General features: G+C 43.2%; 1 protein-coding gene across 1 annotated transcript in view; it reads right to left on the bottom strand.

The window, feature by feature from the left end:
* The window catches only part of CRB1 (crumbs cell polarity complex component 1), a 161,715-nt gene that overhangs the window by 116,309 nt on the left and 24,088 nt on the right, over positions 1 to 21,318 (bottom strand). Inside the window, exons 4-5 of the mRNA XM_065937181.1 lie at positions 11,028 to 11,223; positions 4,624 to 4,763 (exon numbers count right to left, since the gene is read on the bottom strand). Of these exons, the coding sequence (XP_065793253.1) occupies positions 4,624 to 4,763; positions 11,028 to 11,223 (336 nt within the window). The remainder of the gene's footprint in view (positions 1 to 4,623; positions 4,764 to 11,027; positions 11,224 to 21,318) is intronic.

Here is a 21,318-nt window from a genome sequence, read left to right as displayed (position 1 = left end):
AATCTGTTCCTGTCCCTAGAATGCTTTCTGTCCCGGGCCTTTAGAACACCGTTCCCTCCCCTAGAAAACTCCCTCTTAAGTTTTCCGACTCGATCTTTTGTTGCTTTCTCAGAATGTCATTTCCTCATGGACAGATCTAAATAAGAACCTTTTTCTCTCACATACTCAATTCTTTCCTTTCATTGTCTTATAAAGATTGGTATTATGTGCTTATTTTTAAAGGTATCTTTTAAAATTCATCATGTATATGACTTTCATTTGATTGCTCAGACAGTAAAGAATCTGCCTGCAATGCAGGAGACTCGGGTTCCACCCCTGGGTCGGGAAGAATCCCTGGAGAAGGGAATGACAACCCACTCTGGTATTCTTGCCTGGAAATCCCTTGGACAGAGGAGCCTGGCAGGCTGCAGTCCACGGGGTTGCAGAAAGGTCAGACATGACTGAGTGACTAAACAAACGACATAGTTTTCACTTATTTATGTAGCCGTCTCCCTCAACAGACCGTAAGCTCCATAAAAGCAGAGACTGTGTTTTTTTATTCACCACGCTAGGACTGAGCAACACCTGAGTGCTAGGCCTTCAGTCAACTCCTGAATGAGATTCAGACAGAACTAATCAACAATTTAGATGATAATCCTTGCTTAGCAAATAAACTAGAGAGTTGATGAGCTCTTTATAAGCAAATAATGAGAACATGATATGAATGCTCATCTCGTAGTTTTAATAGAAAGCTATATGGGGTCCCATGTCAAATCATAACCACAACACAAATTTTGCTGCTCGTCAGTATAATGCTTTTGTCACATTTGACCCCTGAGGTCTTTATCAACCTTCTCAAGAAGAAACTGGGAGTTGAGAAGGAAACTGCAAGCACATCCCAGATGAGGGTCCCACCGTCCTTCATCATGACCCTCCCCACCCCTAGAACCCTCAGTCTCTGAAGCCTGAATGTTTACTTCTTAAGCGTTTTTATTTCATACTTAAGGATCTACACATATTCACTAAATAATGGTTTTCACAAGTTTTTATAAACGTGTTGTGCTACAGCTAACTTACTAAAACTCTATTTTCAATTTTCTTCTCATTCTAAGCTTGAAGACTTCTGCACAGCCCAGGTTAGGAAGTAATTTAGTACTTTCATAAATCCTTTTTTGCTTTCCGGCTCACGTGTTGTCTTTATTCTTATCCTGAACGTTAGAAAGTTCTGATTTATGGTATTACGGGCCCCATCCCTACCACAGGGCCCTGTGGGGATTCTGTTTGCTGTTCCCTTTAACCAGGTATATAAATAGATTCCTTCAGTCAAGGCTACATTCAATAGTTCTAACAAGTTTTCCTATAAAACTGTGCAAAGAAACAATATGATGCTGAGTCAAGACCCCAGGGTTCTTAAATTACATGTTTAAAAAAAAAAGCCAAACTTTTCTGGGTAGTAGGAAAACTTTTAAGATAAGCATTTAAGGTGACTGACACTTGTGATTAATTACCCCTGAAATGAGGACCCTGGGCAATTACAGTGCTTATTCTCATCATCGTGCTCACTGGCAGTCGTCTCATGATCCAAAGGAATGGTCTCTGATTCTTAGATATAGAGTAGCTTGTGGCATTAAACCCTCTCTTTATATATAACTGTGAGAACTGGGTACAAAGACATTATGAGTTTTCTCCCTAGGCAAAATTGACATCCATCCAGTGACCCAAGAGAGAAACTCAGAAGCAGAACTGTCCTAAATTGGCGCTCCTTTCCCAATCCCCATGTGATTTCCACCTCCTGAAGGTCTCCCGTGGCTGTCCTTACACTCACATCCACCCTCACCACTGGCATCTTTGTTCTGGTCCGTGACTTACCTCTTATTTAAACTGATGCAGAACTCTCACGGGACTCCCTGCGATTAGCCTTGTTTCTCTCCATCACTCTTCCATTGAAGTGCCAGGGAGCTCTTCTTAAATGAACAGGTCAGACTGCCCCAGGGTTTGCAGGGCGGACCTTGTGATCTGGCTTCAGCCTCATCCTGCTCCTCAGCCCTGCATAGCCCAGCGTTTTGAAGAGTCCCTCCAGGCCCCCCAGTGGGACGGGCTCTTTCGTCTGTGATCCTGCTGCCCTTTCACCTTTCTCTTTTCTTTTTTTCCTCTCTTCTATCCTTAAACAAGGAATGAGCTACCACCTGCTGGCCTTCGGGTCCAGAATGGCCCGTCTCCTAATTCCGGTGTCGAGTTGACATTTATCGACTTGCTGTGGTCTAGGAGCTGGGAGCTCCTTCTGTATTGCTGGACTTCACTCCACTACGACACTATGAGGCGGATATTATTATCATCATCTCTGCTTTATCTGTCAATGAGGAAGCCGAGGCTCAGAGCAGAGACGTGGCCAAAGTCACACAGCTAGTGGGTACATTGCTGGGATGTGCTTAGCGATCTCTCAAGTTTTCTAAAATGTTGCCTCCTCAGACAAGCTAAACATTTTCTCTCCTTATTCCCTTTTATAGAATTTATTAGAGATTCTTGTGAAAGTAAAAGTGTTAGTACTCAGTCATGTCTAACTCTTTGCAACACCATGGACTGTAGCCTGCTAGGCTCCTCTGTCCATGGAATTTTCCAGGCAAGAATACTGGAGTGAGTTGTCATTTCCTTCTCCAGGGGATCTTCTCGACCCAGGGATCAAACCCAGGTCTCCCGCATTGCAGGCAGATTCTTTACCATCTGAGCCCCCAAAATTGTACTGTACACAATTTTTTTCCACATTGTATTCCTGCTAGAATTTAAGCTCCTTGGAAGGAGGAACCATGTCTTTTTGATCCCCTAATCCCTCCTATATATAGTTGGCAGTGAAATCTTTGGGGCTTGAATGAATGGTACTCATAATGGTCTTTTTTAGGCAGTTCTCCTTTGCTTCCTGACTCTATTACAAACCCTTTAGAACAGCAGGACCCAACTTTTTTGGCATCAGGGACTGGTTTCACGGAAGACATTTTTTCCATGAACTGGAGAGGGGTGGGAAGCTGGTTTCAGGATGATTCAAACACATTACATTTATTGCACACTTTATTTCTATTATTATTACATCAGCTCACCTCAAATCACCAGGCATTAGATCCCAGAGGTTGGGGACCCCTACTTTAGAGCACAGAAACCATCTGTCATATACAATTTCCACCTCCTGGTGTAGAACCTGGAATGTAGTAATAATACTTGCTTTTTTTTTTTTTTTTGAGTACTCAATATGTGCCAGGCTCCCTTTTTATAACTTTACCCCTCACAACAGTACTACAAGTAGCTTCTTTATCCTTCATTTGTGGATGAAAAATGTAAGAATTCAGAGGTAATTCACCCTAGTTTACTTGGTTAACAAATGGTGGACTCGTCCTGCTCCCAAGTTGTCCACTCCACTCCCTGCTTCTGGACTGAGGTCCTGTTCAGAGTGTTGATTGAGTGTTGAGGGTTGGCTGATGACAAGAATGTGGAATAACATGTTTTGGAAAAAAATTCAGTGTTGGAGGTGACCTGTTGATTCAAGTGTTACAAATTGTTTCCTAGTCATGAGGACCAATGACCAAAGGATAACAAACACGTCCTCTTCAGTATCTGGAAGCGGGGAGACACAGGAGGTACACAGAGCTCTGAGCCACAGGCGAATTTCAAACCTCTGTTTATACTTTTAAGTTTGTTTGGTTTTTACCAAAGCATGCTAAATGTCCCTCAGGCAATGAGATGACTTTTGATCAGAAGCTGCTACTGACTAGACTGGCCCCAGTCTCCACGCCTCCCCCAACCACAGGGCCTCCCTTTCCTTAGATTATAACATGAGTGGGGAGGTGGGGATGGGAGGTCAGCAGGCTTAGATGTTAAATAATCACAAGCTTATAGGTTGTTTTCCAGTGGCTCAAGAAAGAAGAGAGACGAGATGCTCTTCCATTTCTAGCAATAAAATCCTAGTAAGAGTTAGGTTGAAATATGTCAAGCAGGTTTTCTGCCAAAATTAACATCAATATTTATGAGTGGCTTGTTGATTCACGTGCCACATACTCTTCCCTATCACTTCCACTTGATTGGATAATCAAGTCCAATTATCTTTTAAGTGTGATTTTAAATTATGGTTTATGTATGTTTAACTTGTATTGTCTTTTACATTATAAAAGGTGAGCAGAATACTTCCGTTTCTGAAAAATCATTCTACACTCTCTATGGAGACCATCAACAATCACATTGATTGGCTCCATGAATTATAACACAAGCACTTAGGATTTTAATAGAGTTTCATGGGTTTTAATATGTTCTAGGTGTCAAAGAAAACATCTTGAAGGACAAGGAAGCATCTTCCAGTGAATTTTACTCCACAAAAACCATGCTGAGATCGACCCTTCCATTGATTATTTTTTTCCTCTGTGTTTCTCCTAGAAGATTCTGATGATTGGGGCAGGTTGGTAATCAACTTCAGATAATGCATAGTGTAGCAACTGAGGTGTCTGAGCACTGAAGAACATGATTAAACCAAACAATAACTAGAAGAAAGAGTTGGTTTTGAACCTTCAGCAACAAGAATTGTTAGTTTCCATTTGCCATAAGCGATTTGTTTCTATTGTATGAAAAAGAAAAAAAAACAGTGGAAGGACTTTTGTCACTCACCAGGTTGGCAGTGGCAGGTGTAGCTGTCGGCGCGGTCCTCGCAGGTGGCGTTGTTGTGACAGGGCTCTGACGAACACGGGGGCATCAGGGTCTCACAGCGCGCCCCCGTGAACCCACTATCTGCGCAGGCACAACTGTACCTGGGGAGCAAAATGAAGTGGGGACATCAGCCCTCGGGCATGGGGACGGCATATCCTTATCCTGTCTCTCCACCCGTCCGTCACAGTGGGTTTAAGACTTGCCAAAAGCATATGCTTGCAGTCTTCTAGAGATGATCCCGCAAAGTTTTTAGTAAAAGCAAGTGTGTTAAGGAGAGTTAAGGAGACTTGCTTATCCCAAGCAAACGTTTCAAGGAGAGCTAAGGAGCGGTGGCTGCGCGGGCGCAGGAGGGCCGAGAGGAGCTACTCCATGTTCAGGTCAGGAGGGGCGGCCGTGAGAAGATACCCCTCATCCAAGGTAAGGAGCAGCAGCTGCACTTTGCTGGAGCAGCCGTGAAGAGATACCCCACGTCCAAGGTAAGAGAAACCCAAGTAAGACGGTAGGTGTTACAAGAGGGCATCAGAGGGCAGAGAGACTAAAACCATAGTCACAGCAAACTAGCCAATCTGATCGCAGGACCACAGTCTTGTCTAACTCAATGAAACTAAGCCATGCCATGTGGGGCCACCCAAGACGGTTCGGTCATGGTGGAGAGGTCTGACAGAATGTGGTCCACTGGAGAAGGGAATGGCAAATCACTTCAGTATTCTTGCCTTGAGAACCCCACGAACAGTATGAAAAGGCAAATGATAGGACACTGAAAGAGGAACTCCCCAGGTCAGTAGGTGCCCAATATGCTACTGGAGATCAGTGGGGAAATAACTCCAGAAAGAATGAAGGGATGGAGCCAAAGCAAAAACAATACCCAGTTGTGGATGTGACTGGTGATGGAAGCAGAGTCCAATGCTGTAAAGAGCAATATTGCACAGGAACCTGGAATGTTAGGCCCATGAATCAAGGCAAATTGGAAGTGGTCAAACAGGAGATGGCAAGAGTGAATGTCAACATTCTAGGAATCAATGAACTAAAATGGACTAGAATGGGTGAATTTAACTCAGATGACCATTATATCTACTACTGTGGGCAGGAATCCCTTAGAAGAAATGCAGTAGCCACCATTGTCAACAAAAGAGTCTGAAATGCAGTACTTGGATGCAATCTCAAAAACGACAGAATGATATCTGTTCGTTTCCAAGGCAAACCATTCAAAATCACGGTAATCCAAGCCTATGCCCCAACCAGTAATGCTGAAGAAGCTGAAGTTGAACGGTTCTATGAAGACCTACAAGACCTTTTAGAATTAACACCCAAAAAAGATGTCCTTTCATTATAGGGGACTGGAATGCAAAAGTAGGAAGTCAAGAAACACCTGGAGTAACAGGCAAATTCGGCCTTGGAGTACAGAATGAAACAGGGCAAAGGCTAATAGAGTTTTTCCAAGAGAACGCACTGGTCATAGCAAACACCTTCTTTCAACAACACAAGAGAAGACTCTGCACATGCACATCACCACCAGGTGGTCAACACCGAAATCAGATTGATTATATTCTTTGCAGCCAAAGATGGAGAAGCTCTATACCATCAGCAAAAACAATACTGGGAGCTGACTGTGGCTCAGATCATGAACTCCTTATTGCCAAATTCAGACTTAAACTGAAGAAAGTAGGTATAACCACTAGACCATTCAGGTATGATCTAAGTCAAATCCCTTATGACTGTACAGTGGAAGTGAGAAATAGATTTAAGAGACTAGATCTGATAGACAGCCTGATGAACTATGGACAGAGGTTCCTGACATTGTATAGGAGACAGGGATCAAGACCATCCCCATGGAAAAGAATGCAAAAAGGCAAAATGGTTGCCTGAGGAGGCCTTACAAATAGCTGTGAAAAGAAGAGAAGTGAAAAGCAAGGGAGAAAAGAAAGATATTCCCATCTGAATGCAGAGTTCCAAAGAATAGCAAGGAGAGATAAGAAAGCCTTCCTCAGTGATCAATGCGAAGAAATAGAGGAAAACTGCAGAATGGGTAAGAGTAGAGATCTCTTCAAGAAAATTAGAGATACCAAGGGAACATTTCATGCAAAAATGGGCTCAATAAAGGACAGAAGTGGTATGGACCTAACAGAAGCAGAAGATATTAAGAAGAGGTGGCAAGAATACACAGAACAGTACAAAAAAGATCTTCACGACCCAGATGATCACAATGGTGTGATCACTCACCTAGAGCCATACATCCTGGAATGTGAAGTCAAGTGGGCCTTAGAAGGCATCACTACGAACAAAGCTAGTGGATGTGATGGAATTCCAGTTGAGCTATTTCAAATCCTGAAAGATGATGCTGTGAAAGTGCTGCACTCAATATGCCAGCAAATTTGGAAAACTCAGCAGTGGCCACAGGACTGGAAAAGGTCAGTTTTCATTCCAATCCCTAAGAAAGGCAATGCCAAGGAATGCTCAAACTACCGCACAATTGCACTCATCTCACATGCTAGTAAAGTAATGCTCAAAATTCTCCAAGCCAGGCTTCAACAATATGTGAACCGTGAACTTCCAGATGTTCAAGCTGGTTTTAGAAAAGACAGCAGAACCAGAGATTAAATTGCCAACATCCGCTGGATCATCGAAAAAGCAAGAGAGTTCCAGAAAAACATCTATTTCTGCTTTATTGACTACGCCAAAGCCTTCGACTGAGTGGATCACAATAAACTGTGGAATATTCCAACATAAACTGTGGAATATTCTGAAAGAAATGGGAATACCACCTGACCTGCCTCTTGAGAAACCTGTATGCAGGTCAGGAAGCAACAGTTAGAACTGGACATGGAACAACAGACTGGTTCCAAATAGGAAAAGGAGTACATCAAGGCTGTATATTGTCACCCTGCTTTTTTAACTTATATGCAGAGTACGTTATGAGAAACGCTGGGCTGGAAGAAGCACAAGCTGGAACCAAGACTGCTGGGAGAAATATCAATAACCTCAGATACGCAGATGACACCACCCTTATGGCAGAAAGTGAAGAGGAACTGAAAAGCCTCTTGATGAAAGTGAAAGAGGAGAGTGAAAAAGTTGGCTTAAAGTTTAACATTCAGAAAACTAAGATCATGGCATCTGGTCCCATCACCTCATGGGAAGTAGATGGGAAGACAGTGGAAACAGTGTCAGACTTAATTTTTTTGGCTCCAAAATCAATGCAGATGGTGACTGCAGCCATGAAATTAAAAGATGCTTACTCCTTGGAAGGAAAGTTATGACCAGCCTAGATAGCATATTAAAAAGCAGAGACATTACTTTGCCAACAAAGGTCCGTCTAGTCAAGGCTATGGTTTTTCCAGTGGTCATGTATGGATGTGAGAGTTGGACTGTGGAGAAAGCTGAGTGCCAAAGAATTGATGCTTTTGAACTATGGTGTTGGAGAAGATTCTTGAGAGTCCCTTGGACTGCAAGGAGATCCAACCAGTCCATCCTAAAGGAGATCAGTCCTGAATATTCATTGGAAGGACTGAAGCTAAAGCTGAAACTCCAATACTTTGGCCACCTCATGCGAAGAGTTGACTCGTTGGAAAAGACCATGATGCTGGGAGGGATTGGGGACAGGAGGAGAAGGGGACGACAGAGGATGAGATGGCTGGATGGCATCACTGACTCACAAAATCATGGGCATGATTTTGAGTAACCTCCGGGAGTTGGTGATGGACAGGGAGGCCTGGTGTGCTTCGATTCATGGGGTTACAAAGAGTCAGACATGACTGAGCGACTGAACCGACTGACTGACTGAAGGAGACCCTGGAGAGCTAAGGAGACTTACTTACCCCAAGCAAGTATTCAGTCAAAATTACTTGAAAACCATGATTGTTTATACTTTTGTTTCCTCATTCATAAATTGAAGGTACCTTTGTCACAGAGTTGTTGGGATAATTAAATGAGTATATGAAGGATGAACATAGCATGCCAAAGGGCAGAAAATACTGAATAAAACTACTGAATAGTATGAAATAGAGTAGTTAATATTTGTGAGGCAGCAGAGAATGATTTATACCATCAAGGCACTTTCTTATATCAAAATATCCAGTAATAAGGTCCCTAGTGAAATAATAAATTATAAAAAAGAGGAAAGGTCCTCATTATATAAATTGTGACTTATGTTTCCTCATTTCTAGATTACAAGAATATTTTAGTCATGTTATTTATAATGATTTGTTGATTGAATGGGATTATCTGACAGATCTAAAAAAAAAATCTGACCGGGAGAGTTGTTCACTTTATTTCAGTTTAGATGGCCTTTCCTTGAGGATCTAGTATTGAAAAATCATGGGCTTACACACTCAGCTTGGATAAAATAAGTGTCTAGGGGGAGGATATCTATGATTTAATAAAGAGTAACAGCCCCCTTCACCCTGGCTATGTGTCTGTCTGCCACCAATGCAGACATTAAGATTACTCTAACAAAAATGAAATACTAGCAAATATAAGTGACTATAATTTTCACACATAATTTTCCTAGCTAGAAATCCTCTATTCACTATTGCATTTCTGATTTTAAAAAATGCCTACAGCAAATCTGAATACCACGTGTGAGACGCTGAAGACCAGGGCCCTGCGGTCGAGGCTGGCGAGTGCGCCTTGGTTCACAGACTCAGTCTCCATTTACACCTCCCTTTGTCTGCAGGAACCTTCCAGGGGCGCAGTTTCTGCCTTTCTCACATATCTCATAGCAAATGCGTTAATCTTATCGGTGGGAAAACAAAGTCAGGTCGTATTTGCTGAACTTGCGATGAAAGAGCTACGGATACAGTAGGAAAAGTATTCACGGCACATACTCAGGTGAAGAGAGGAAACCTGACATGAAACAGGTATAGCGTTGTTCTGTTTGTGTTTCCAAAGGCATCAAAGGGCTTCCCAGGGGGCACTAATGGTAAAGAACTCGCTTGCCAATATAGGAGACATAAGAGGCATGAATTCGATCCCTGGGTCAGGAAGATGCCCTGGAGGAGGGCATGGCATCCCGCGCCAGTATTCTTGCCTGGAGAATCCCATGGACAGAGGAACCTGGAGGGTTACAGTCCACAGTTTCATGGAGTCAGACATGATTGAAGTGACTCAGCATGCACCCATGCAGGCACCAAAAGCGTTGTGTGACTTCTGTCCTGACGCCTCCTGGAAACAGTGAGGCCTGGCTGGGAGAGCCTCCTCTTTCCCTGGAGCACTTGTGTGGGAACCGCGGCTCTGGTTTGTCTGTCCACGTGTTGCCCAGTTACCAGTCCCCAGGCGTGAAGATTCTCGCCACAAGAGAATGAAGTGGGTGTAACTGGAAGTCACAGGCAAAGCTTGGATCACATTCACAGTTTACCAAAGAGGTGTTCTACCACCTTGCTCTGCTTAAAACCAATTGTTTTCCTGGATATATTTGAAGCACACAAGACTTTTATTGTTCTCCCTTTGAGTCTGACTTATTTTGAAATTCAGATTTGGGTAAACTATACCTTGTTTACTAAATAAAATTGGATTCTGGTGCTCCTTTGCAAAGAATTAACTGTATGAACCTGTGGGGGGGGGTCCCCTGACTTCCCCAAACTTTAGACTCTTTGTTGTCAAGGGGGAGTTTTAAGGCCCACCTTGCCTTCCTCTGAGCCGCCGGAGGATCTGTGAAGACACCACCAAGTGCTAAGCAGTTAAAACTCAAGGGTTTGATAACTCAATGCCTGTACTTTAACTAACTATTAGAAAGTTCTTCCAAAAAATATCTTACATGAATTCAACTACCATCACCCAAATTTATTATATGCCTCATATTAAGGTACGATTTATTGTTTTGGTTTTGTTTTTGCTGACAAGTCAATGTTAGACTCTAATTTGGAACATCATTCTGCTGGCTCAAAAGTACTCACCTAATTCCCCCAACACCTAGAAATTCAAGACATAATTAATTTAATATCACTGCCCTTGCCAACACTGTTTAGATAAAATTCCTAAAGGATTTCTTTTTCACCACTTGATTTATATGCTTGTCATTTCATAAGTACAATCTTACATTCACATACAGAATGACTCCAGCCTCATTTTCGCATCTGCCACAGATAGGGAAGGTAGATTCCCCTTTGTTTCCTCGATGTGGAAGGCTGGCACTTTTCTATAACAGAAGAAATTCTAAACTCTTACAAGAACGACTTGGAAAATGCTCTTTCTTGAGGTAGGGGCCCTCCGAAGGATGCATTTTTTAATAAAGCATGATGCTACAACCTTGCATCACTTGAACCATAAAAAGCACTCTGAAAACGTTAAGCTGGGGATGTGAGATCTCCAGGTTCGCCAGAGGTGGTGCAGTAGCTTCTGGCCAGTGCGTGCTCTCTCGGGAGAAAGCATACCTGTTGGCTCCGTCCACGCACAGTCCACCGTGGAGACACGGCCCACTGGCACACTCGTCCGTGTTGAGCTCACAGCGGTCGCCCAGGAATCCGGGGGCACAGTCACAGAAGTAGGCCCCCACAGCATCCTGACAAGTGGCACCATTGAGGCAGGGCTGGGACCGACACTCATCAACTTCCAGTTCACAGTTCACACCTTTTTTCAAAAGTTGGCACAGGAGAAAAAAAAGGAAAAGTTTTAGCAAAGTGTTAATATTTTTGCTCTTTGGCAATGCTTTGTTTGCCAAAGCTCTTGTCAAATGTGATGTTGCCCAAAATAATTTTCCTCCTTAATTGTAACTGATATTAACTTTCTGGCAGGCTTGCGGGAAGTTCACAAAGCAGAGCAGCTGTCACTTACAAAGAACTATCGCCTGCAACAGCTTGTGGCTTTTTCGTCCCTGGAAACAAATCATTTTTAGAACAAAGTAATTGTTTATTGTACTTTTGTTGGAAGCCTGAAAAGGACTGGCCAGTGTCTAAATTATTTTTAAACACTTAGTTTAATTAGGCATCACATTGAACAGCAGGTAAAAGCTCAGACTCCAAAGCCAAATGGCCTGGATTGGAATCTTGGCACATCCTCTTTTGGTTGTGTGACCTTGGGAAAGTTGCTTGACCTTTCCTAATCTCAGTTTCTTAACCTGAAAAATGGGACCAATAGTTATAATTACCCCATAGGATACTTATTACAATTCCATTGTGTTCTAAAGTGCCTAACATAATACCTGGAATATACTACATGTTTGCTAGAGAAAAAACAGGTACTTTCTCTTTCCACAAATATTTATTGTACAATGTACAATTATTTCCTTGCATATCCTTTTTGCATAGAAATATTTACATTTTCTATACCACTGTAAAATGCTGCTTTTAAATAGAAAATCCATTTGTGACTTAAACTCAACGTATTTAGTGCTATTATTAAAAGCTACTTCAAAAAAAAAAAGCTACTTCATTTTAAGGTAAAATTACATTTAAAAAAAAATCTGTATTTCCCCTCTCCCCAAACAGTAGGTGAAGATTATTTTCTAAGCAAGCTAAGTTTAAGATTTACAAAAGTAGTCACACTGAGATTGCAAAGTATTCTACTGAATCTCTCTAAATAATATTTGTTGGTGCATTCATGCTTAGTCATGTCCAACTCTTTGTGACCCCTTAGACTGTAGCTTGCCAGGCTCCTCTGTCCATGGAATTCTCCAGGCAAGGATATTGGAGTGGGTTAACATTTCCTACTCTGGAGGATCTTCTTGACCCAGGGATTCAACCTGTGTCTCTTACATATCCTGCATTAGCAGGCAGGTTTTTACCATTAGCGCCACCTAGGAAGCTGAAATAGTATTTGATACACAATAATCAAATGTGCATATAGGTTTTAAAAGATACAAAAGTGAGCTAACTATATTTGCTCATCTTTATTCCTGGGCCTATTCCGTAGGATAACAAATTTTGAATTAAAATTATAGAGGAATTTCTCAAGAACTCAGAGGTTTTTTAGTAGTTATTCGATTTTTTTGTCCTATTTTCTGACAAAAAATGAAATAGGATATTCCAGCACCACCTGCCATTTTCAGTTATGACTAGACTCTACAAATGCTGAACTGAAAAGAGATGCCAGCATGTTAACTTTGAGTGGTTTTTGAGAAGAAAAAGAATTTAAAATGTTATTTCAGTAAAAATGGAAAGTTGTGGAACAGTATTTGTTGTAGGTAAGTGGCTTGCCATTCTTTTTTTCAAACTTTAAACTGTTTATTTTATATCAGAAAGTAGCCAATTAAAAATGTTGTGACAGTTTCAGGTAGACAGCAAAGGGACTCAGCCATACATATACACGTATCCATCCTCCCAGTCATACATACGCACGTATCCGTCCTCCCAGCCACGCATACGCACGTACCCGCCCTCCCAGCCACGCATACGCACGTACCCGCCCTCCCAGCCACGCATACGCACGTACCCGCCCTCCCAGCCACGCATACGCACGTACCCGCCCTCCCAGTCACGCATACGCACGTACCCGCCCTCCCAGCCACGCATACGCACGTACCCGCCCTCCCAGCCACGCATACGCACGTACCCGCCCTCCCAGCCACGCATACGCACGTACCCGCCCTCCCAGCCACGCATACGCACGTACCCGCTCTCCCAGCCACGCATACGCACGTACCCGCCCTCCCAGCCACGCATACGCACGTACCCGCCCTCCCAGTCACGCATACGCACGTATCCGCTCTCCCAGCCACGCATATGCACGTACCCGCCCTCCCAGCCACGCATACGCACGTATCCGCTCTCCCAGCCACGCATACGCACGTACCCGCCCTCCCAGCCACGCATACGCACGTATCCCCTCTCCCCCACACCCCTTGCCCCGCAGCCTGCCCCGTGACACTTAGCAGAGTTCCCTGTGCCGTACAGTAGGTCCCTGCTGGTTATCCATTTCAAATACAGCCATGTGTACATGACCTTCCCAAAGTCCCTAAGTATCCCTATTGGAGGCCTGGCTATTTCTCACCTGGTCTGTGAATGGGAATTTCTGTATCCGTTTTATTTGGCATTTGTAAGGTTGGTGGCTCAGTGGTAAAGAAGTCACCTGCCAATGCAGGAGATGCAGGTTCAACCCCTGGGTGGGGAGAAGACCCAGAGGGGGAAATGACAACCCACTCACATATTCTCACCTGGAGAATCCCAGGAACAGAGAAGCCTGAAGGGTTATAGTCCATGGGTTCGCAAAGAGTCAAACATGACTGAGCAACTGAATCAAGGTCAAGGAAAAGACCCCTGAACTGACCGGTAGACACCAGTGTTCTCATTCTATCCCTGAAGCAGCTTTTCAGCAATACTTTGGTATCTTTACTTCTGCCATGTAAAATAATACAACAACAGATAATTTTTTTTTTATTTTTTAAGAATATATGAAAGATACAAATGATCAATTCTTTTAGAAATGTTTCATATAATTTTTTAAAAAATATTTGTTATTCAGTTGCTAAGTCATGTCTGACTCTTTGTGACCCCATGGACTGCAGCATGCTGGCTTCCCTGACCTTCACCATCTCCCAGAGTTCACTCAAGCTCATGTCCACTGAGTCAGTGATACCATCTGACCATCTCTTCCTCTGTCATCCCCTTCTCCTCCTGCCCTCAATTTTCCCCAGCATCAGGGTCTTTTCCAGTAAGTCGGCTTTTTGGAAATCAGATAGCCAAAGTATTGGAGCTTCAGTTTCAGCATCAGTCCTTCCAATGAATATTCAGGGTTGATGTCTTTTAGGATTGATTGATATCCTTTAGGATTTGATTTTGTTCAAGGGACTGACAAGAGTCTTCTCCAGCACAACTCAAAAGCATCAATTCTTCAGCACTCAACCTTCTTTATGGTTCAAATCTCACATCCTAATAGCTTTGGATTACATCTTTTGGTATTTTAGTCATCTATATTTACTAAAAGCCATTAACATATAAAGCCAAACAAGTGGTTTAAAACTTATTAACACTTTCCTAAATTTTATTTCATAATGCAAATAAAATTCATATATTCATTTGTTATACACTCAGGTTACTTCCTGTTGCTTAAGAAATAAATAAATTAGAAACCATTATTTTACATACTGCAGCTCCATTTATAACAATGTCATTCAAATACTTTAAAGTAATCCTAATACATGTGTAAGAATGTGTTTCAAAAGCTTAATTCAATTTCAGTACAAACAACTATTTGCTTTGGATTTATTTGATATGTTTATATCACTCTTAATATTACTTAACAATGTGATTCTTATCACAGCTTTTCAGTGGTATTGATACAGGAAAAAACTGCCGTGTAGACTCAGTGAGGTAGAACCAAGAAAGAACCCAAGAAGATAAAAAAAAAAAAGAAAAAGTGATTTGGTCTACATCTGAGTGCTGCCAAAACAGCTGGATGAAAAGTGATGAGCACAGTCAGTCATCCAGATGTTTTTGTATTTCCAGATGCTTGGCTTCATAGATGAAACATCTGGAAAACTAACTATGATCTTCAGTTTTCATTTGGATGTTTACTGTTTCACGCATACAGCCATGAAGTACAGATAGTTAAATGACTTTCAAAAACATACCTGAACAGTGTGGTCCAGTCTGTCTGGAGACATTCACTTTGTAACTAGTGTTGCTAAATATGGGGCTGTGTCGTTGTAACTCTATGTAGCAACAGAAACCGAATGCAGTTACTGAGTAGCCCTTTTGTGGCTAATTGTTTAAGAAAAGGAAAATTCATAACATTAAATTCTTTCACAAAAACTCCTCCAGGGGCTGAACCCATCTGTTGGAATTGGTTTATAGTTCTGTGAATTCTATGGATGGTATAGTCCACGGGGTCACAAAGAGTCAGACATGACTGAATGCCTTTCACTTTCACTTTTTTTTCCTGCATGAAAGGAAAGTAGAAAGGTTGGGAGAAAAACACAAATAAAAGGAACTCTGCGTCAAGAGAAAAATGTACAGGACAGGAAAAAAATCCTCTATTAGGTTCGGAGACGCACTATAACTTACACAGTGACATCGCCACATATACCCAGCTGACTAAGGTGTTATATCACGAATTCCTGACAGTCACGGATAGTTCCACTCTGAACTGCACAATTTTCATTAGCTGTCAAAGGCAGTTCAGAAATTCTCTCACAATCAAATATTTTTAAAGATACTAATTTCAAAGAAGAATTGAAACTGCATGCATTTAGGGGAGACCTGGCATGCGCAATCCATGGGGTCTCAGAGTCAGACATGACCAAACGGCTCAACAGCAGCAACAGAAAAGAAAAAGGATGCGAGGTTTCCATGTCGAGGCACTGGCTTTGGTGGAGAAGCAACGTTCCTGGCAAATAATCTAAAGATGCGCCCTTCCTTCTTCTATAACTAATTTAAAGCAAAAACGCACTCCATCTCGACCTGGTTTTGACGATGCTTTTGGTGGGTTCTCCTTTAGTCTCTTCAAAGGCTTCTGGACTTGATTGTCTCTTCCCTTCCCAAGTCCTCCTTTCTCTCCTCTTCTTGCTAACTTGCTACATCATTTTTCCCCCCTTTTCCTTATATGGAAAGGTCATATTCCCTGGAGGGAGGAGAGTTCACTTCAGAGAGATCTCACTTCATAGCCCTAAGGCCAAGAGAAGGGCCAGACCTTCCACCTCTGCCCCGACCTCGCCCAGATACTTTGTGAAAAAACATCCTTGCCTGGGGGGGGTGGGGGTGAGATGGTCTTGTTAGAACCCAAGAAAAGTGACATCCAAACTTCAAGTGCAAGGAGTGTCAGTCCAAGGTCACTGGGAAGTCTGCTGTCCACGGCGCTGCGGTTACCCCTTCCCAAGATCACCTACCCTGCATCAGAGAAGCGCCGGGACACACACGCTCTCAGATTCCCTTCTCCACCTGGTTCCTGGTTTGAGTGTGCCGACGAGAGGCACTTGGGGACTCGGGAGGCAGGAGAGATGCCGGGACTCTAGGGATTTTCCTAGATTGGCCCCACATGGCATCATATGGGCATCCCAGCAGCTCCCCGGAGAGTCTGGAGACCACTCATCCCACGGCTGCAGGACGGGGTGTCTGGGAACATCCCAGAGATCCTTCAGAGCTGCAGCACCTTCTTGGGAGCTTTCAAGAACCCCCACTTCAGTGCTTTGGTGAAGATCTTTCCCGGGAATTTCTGTGACTCCCCCTGCCCCAGCCATCAGACAAGCAGGGCCAGTCTCCTGGAATTCATGGCATGTGACCTTTGCTGTCACTCAGGGCCTTGCACCTAGAAGGGCAAGATGACCTAGGTGTCATCAGGACTGGCTGGCCCTTCACAGGGGTGTGAGGAAGCATCTACTCCAGGTCTCCGCCCTGCTTCTGGGGCTTGGCTGCCAGTCTCTGACATCCTTTGGTTTATGGAACCATCCCCACAATCTCTGTCCTCATATAGGAATTAAGGGCTTACAAATTATATTGCTTGTTCTGCACACAAGCCTTTAATTCCTATATGAAACTCCTCATATCTGAAATACATAGAATGAATTATTTTCCTAACTAAATCCTGATTGACACGCAGACCTAGGATAGAAAATATTGGAGGAGCACATTCGAAAAAGCAGAACTCTTCAGGGTTTGGTCCAACCTTCGATTAAAGGAGAGAAACCGAGGGTCAAAGATACAGCAGAAATGCAGTTGGAGGAGAGCCCAGACTTCTCACCCTCATCCTCGGTGAGCTGGGGGTTGGATCGAACCCCAGACACGTGCTGGGACCCAGGAAAGAGGTTGTGAGTGTCCTGTTTTTCCTTTTAGAACTCTGAAGACACATCAGGCCACCATAATTCCCAGGCTGCCATACCACAGAATGGTCAAACAGAGAAAACGACATGAAACCTGAATAAATGGAAGTGAAATGATTTTATGGGGAATGCTTGCACAAGCATGAAAAACTGCCAATGCTTTTTCTGGTGAGCGAAATAATTACTGCTTTATAACACCGGTGAGAGAATTATAAAAATTGTCCCTGCGGCTCTTACTTTCCTTTTCTCCCCCCTTTTCTCCGCTGCTCATCACAGGCAAGTAGAGGAACGTGGGTTTGAGGGCAGACCGCCCAGGACTGCACGCTGCTCTCCACCTCCGAGTGAGGCTGGATACAGCTAATGCTCAATGAAGGGTAGGGACGATCCATAGTCATTTGCTCTTTCCACTGTTCCTTCCTTGATTTCTCTAAGTAGGTAGAATTTTTAAAAATTTTGAAAAGTTATTGGAAGCAAAGATAAATTTGCCAGGGAATCTGGGATAGCTTCCAACTCAGTTAAATACAGATGTGATGCTGAGTGGAAAAACTTGAAGCAGCCACTGTATCAAATATGATTTAAAAAATCTACAACTGACATGTAAATTCCTGCTGAACAATACTGGGGCTTTGCAGGTGGCACAGTGGTCAAGAATCTGCCTGCCAATGCAGGAGACGTGGGTTTGATCCCTGGGTTGGGAAGATCCCCTGGAGTAGGAAATGGCAACCCACTCCAGTATTCTTGCCTGGAAAACCCCGTGGGCAGAAAAGCCTGGTGGGCTACAGTCCCTGGGGTCATAAAGAGTTGGACACGACTGAGCACACACACATGCACGCACGAATAATACTCAACATACAACTACAGTCAGCTAATACCTGAGGTGGCTCAACAGACCTTGAATCAGGAGAAAAGAAAGCAGGCAAGGGGGATTCCCAGGTCTGGAAATTTGCAAAATACAAATTGCAGGTCAAGGGCAAGAAAGTTAAGGAAAGAGGCTCCTCGTTCAAATAGCTCCCCAGGAAGCCCAATCTTCCCGGGTGGCCCTACAGGTGAAGAACCCACCTGCTAATGCAGGAGATATAAGATCAGTCCCTGGGTCAGGAAGATCCCCAGTATTCTCACCTGGAGAGTCCATGGACAGAGGGGCTGGGCGGGCTATAGGCCATGGGGGTCACAAAGAGTCGGACACGACAGCACAGCATGGCACAAATCCAGGCTGGTCGGGGAGACATCAAGACAGGGAAAGAGTGATGGGTGGCACAAACGCAGAGAGGCCAGGAGACGGAGATTCTGCTAGAGGTGAAGTAAGATTTCTATAGAAGCAAGAAAACAGGAAGTTTAGTTGTGAGAATGTGGTTGGTAAAACCTTTTGAACGCAGGCCGGCTCTGACCTGAAGTTGTGTTTTTGTATGGTTAGAGTGGAATAGAGATGGGGGTCACCGAAAATAAGAAGCTCAAGAAATTCTAAAATCTTGGTCCATAAAGTTCTGCAACAGCTGTTAATTTGATTTAGATAAACCAAAAACTTACTCGGGTACAAAAACATCTTTGTAATATTTCCAAGTTCTTTTCCCATGACAATTCTATCACCCCTCTACATTCTAGTCCTATGAGACCATTTGCTTTTTCTCAAACCCACTAGGTCCCTCTACTCTCGCTCAAGTTTAGACACACTGCTCTCTCTCCCTCTTCTGGAAAGTTCTTGCCCACCTATCCACCTGATGAAGTCATCCTTTAAGGCTTCTGTTAAATGTCCCATCCTCAGTGAACTGGCCCATTTTCCTTACTCTTTCCAGCCTCCTGGTTTCCACGGACCGTCCATTGTTATATTTTACTTATTTGTTACTTGCTTATATACCACAACTGCTTTGAAGACAAAGATCCATGCCTGTTATTAATGGAAACAGCTGGCATTCACTGAGTTTATTTCACACCAGATACTGTGCTAAGCATTTCATGTGCATGATCTGATTTTGTTTGTCAAAAAATTATCCATGAGGCATTACTATGATGTCCATTTTATTAAGAATGAAACTGCAGCCCAGAGAAGTTAAGAATTTATACAAGATCAAAAAGCTAGGAAGTGGCAGAGCCAGGATTAGGAAAGGAACAGCTTACAGGGAAGAGAAGAGAGCCATGAACTGCACGACAGTCTTTCAGGAGCAGTGGGCTGAGAAAGCCAACTTCCCTCTTGGCCCCGAGACTCAAGGAGAGAGGAAGGAACCCTTTAATAAGGGTGCAAAATGCTCTCATCAAAAAGACGCCAAGTTTTAGCAAAGGCCAACAAATTAAAGGTGCACTGGGAAAAAGTTAAAACATTTTACTTACTTGCATTTGAGCAAAGACTGTGGGGGTGGGGGTAGAAGCAGGTGACCATTCTCAGGGAGATCAGGAAGCAGTCTTTCCCTTCAACATCTTCTCAGAAACTCTACGATTGTGATCTGTAACTTGAGCCAGATCATCCTTCTGAATCCAACCATCTCCAGGATATCTCCGCCAACTATCTCACAGCATCATTCAGCAATTCCAAATACAAACTCTCTCTCCTCCGTCCACCCTCTCTCCCACCCCTGCTGGTGAAAGGGGTTATCATCCAGGTCACTCAAGCCAGATTTCCATGAATTACCATAATCTGCCTGGCTATTTCTCATGCCCTCATTAGCCATCAAATCCCATCATTCCTCCCTTAGAAATGGATGTAAGGTGCCATCTGCATCGCTGTAAACTTGCCCAGATCCTGCTCACCATCTCTCATCCTGTCTGACTGCCTGCTTCTCTCTTCCAAATCTCTTTACATTTCTAGGAGTGATCTCTATAAGAGACAGATCTGATTTTACCATTGCCCGTGTTAATTTTTAAAAATAATTTCTCCTTGTTTTCAAGAAAAAGCATGGTTGTCTTGGAATGCTACAGAAGCTATGCCTGGAATGCTTCTAAAAGATATGGACACGCTTGGAGCCACCTACAAGGATGGTCTTGCAGCCTACTGTCTCTCACACCCCTCGACTGCACATAGCTGTTCTCCTTCCCTGTAAAACCTGCTGCTCACCCAATATACTTAATAACTAACAGGGCTCTGTGCACAGCAATTTCCTCTTGAGTAAGAATCATGTATGCCATTCCTGGGTTCTTAGGGAGTGATGTATAGTGCATCAGTTACAACAGCCATCAGGGCGTATCTGCAGCCAGTATCAGTGCAGAGGTACGGAGCACAGTTTCCATTACAACAAGGGTTTACGGTAGAAGCCGGGGTTTCTAATGTCACTTATAATCTTTTAACCTCCTGGAGCAATGAATAGTCTATGTGATTTCCTGCTCTGATTAAAAGTGTCAAGCTACCATAATAACGGTTAGCAAGACATTATGAGAGATTAAGGGCTTCCCAGGTGGAGCTAGTGGAAAAGAGCCTGCCTGCCAACGCAGGAGACATAAAGAGATACAGGTTCAATCCCTGGGTCAGGAAGATCCCCTGGAGGAGGGCATAGTAACCCACTTCAGTATTATTGCCTGGAGAATCCCATGGACAGAGAAGTCTGGTGGGCTACAGTCCATAGGATGGCAAAGACTTGGACACGACAGAAGCAACTTACCACACACAGACATGAGAGATTAGAACTGGGATTTTTATTTTCAATGGGAGCATTTTGAATTTTTATCCAATAAGATTTCTGGCTTTTGCATTTAGACATATCTTTTCTAAAGATACCAAAAGGTATTAACACACCTTTTTAAAAAGCATTAGCTTAAAGTAGATTTTACAAGCTTAGGACTCATCTCTGAAGGACAATTAAGTTTCATCAGTTCCAAGACCACTCTGTGCCACCCTCCCATTTTTAACTTCTAGAACCACCATGGACAATCAACAGTGCCTTGGTGTACTATTATATTTTAGTTACAGAGGTTTTCATTCTTACCTTATATAGAACCAATGTCATTATCAGTGATGAATTTAACCCTGATAAAACATGAAAATAGGT

Source organism: Muntiacus reevesi, chromosome 5 (genome assembly GCF_963930625.1).
Source record: "Muntiacus reevesi chromosome 5, mMunRee1.1, whole genome shotgun sequence".
NCBI classification, from domain to species: Eukaryota; Metazoa; Chordata; class Mammalia; order Artiodactyla; family Cervidae; genus Muntiacus; species Muntiacus reevesi.
This window is presented reverse-complemented; position numbering and strand designations above follow the sequence as displayed.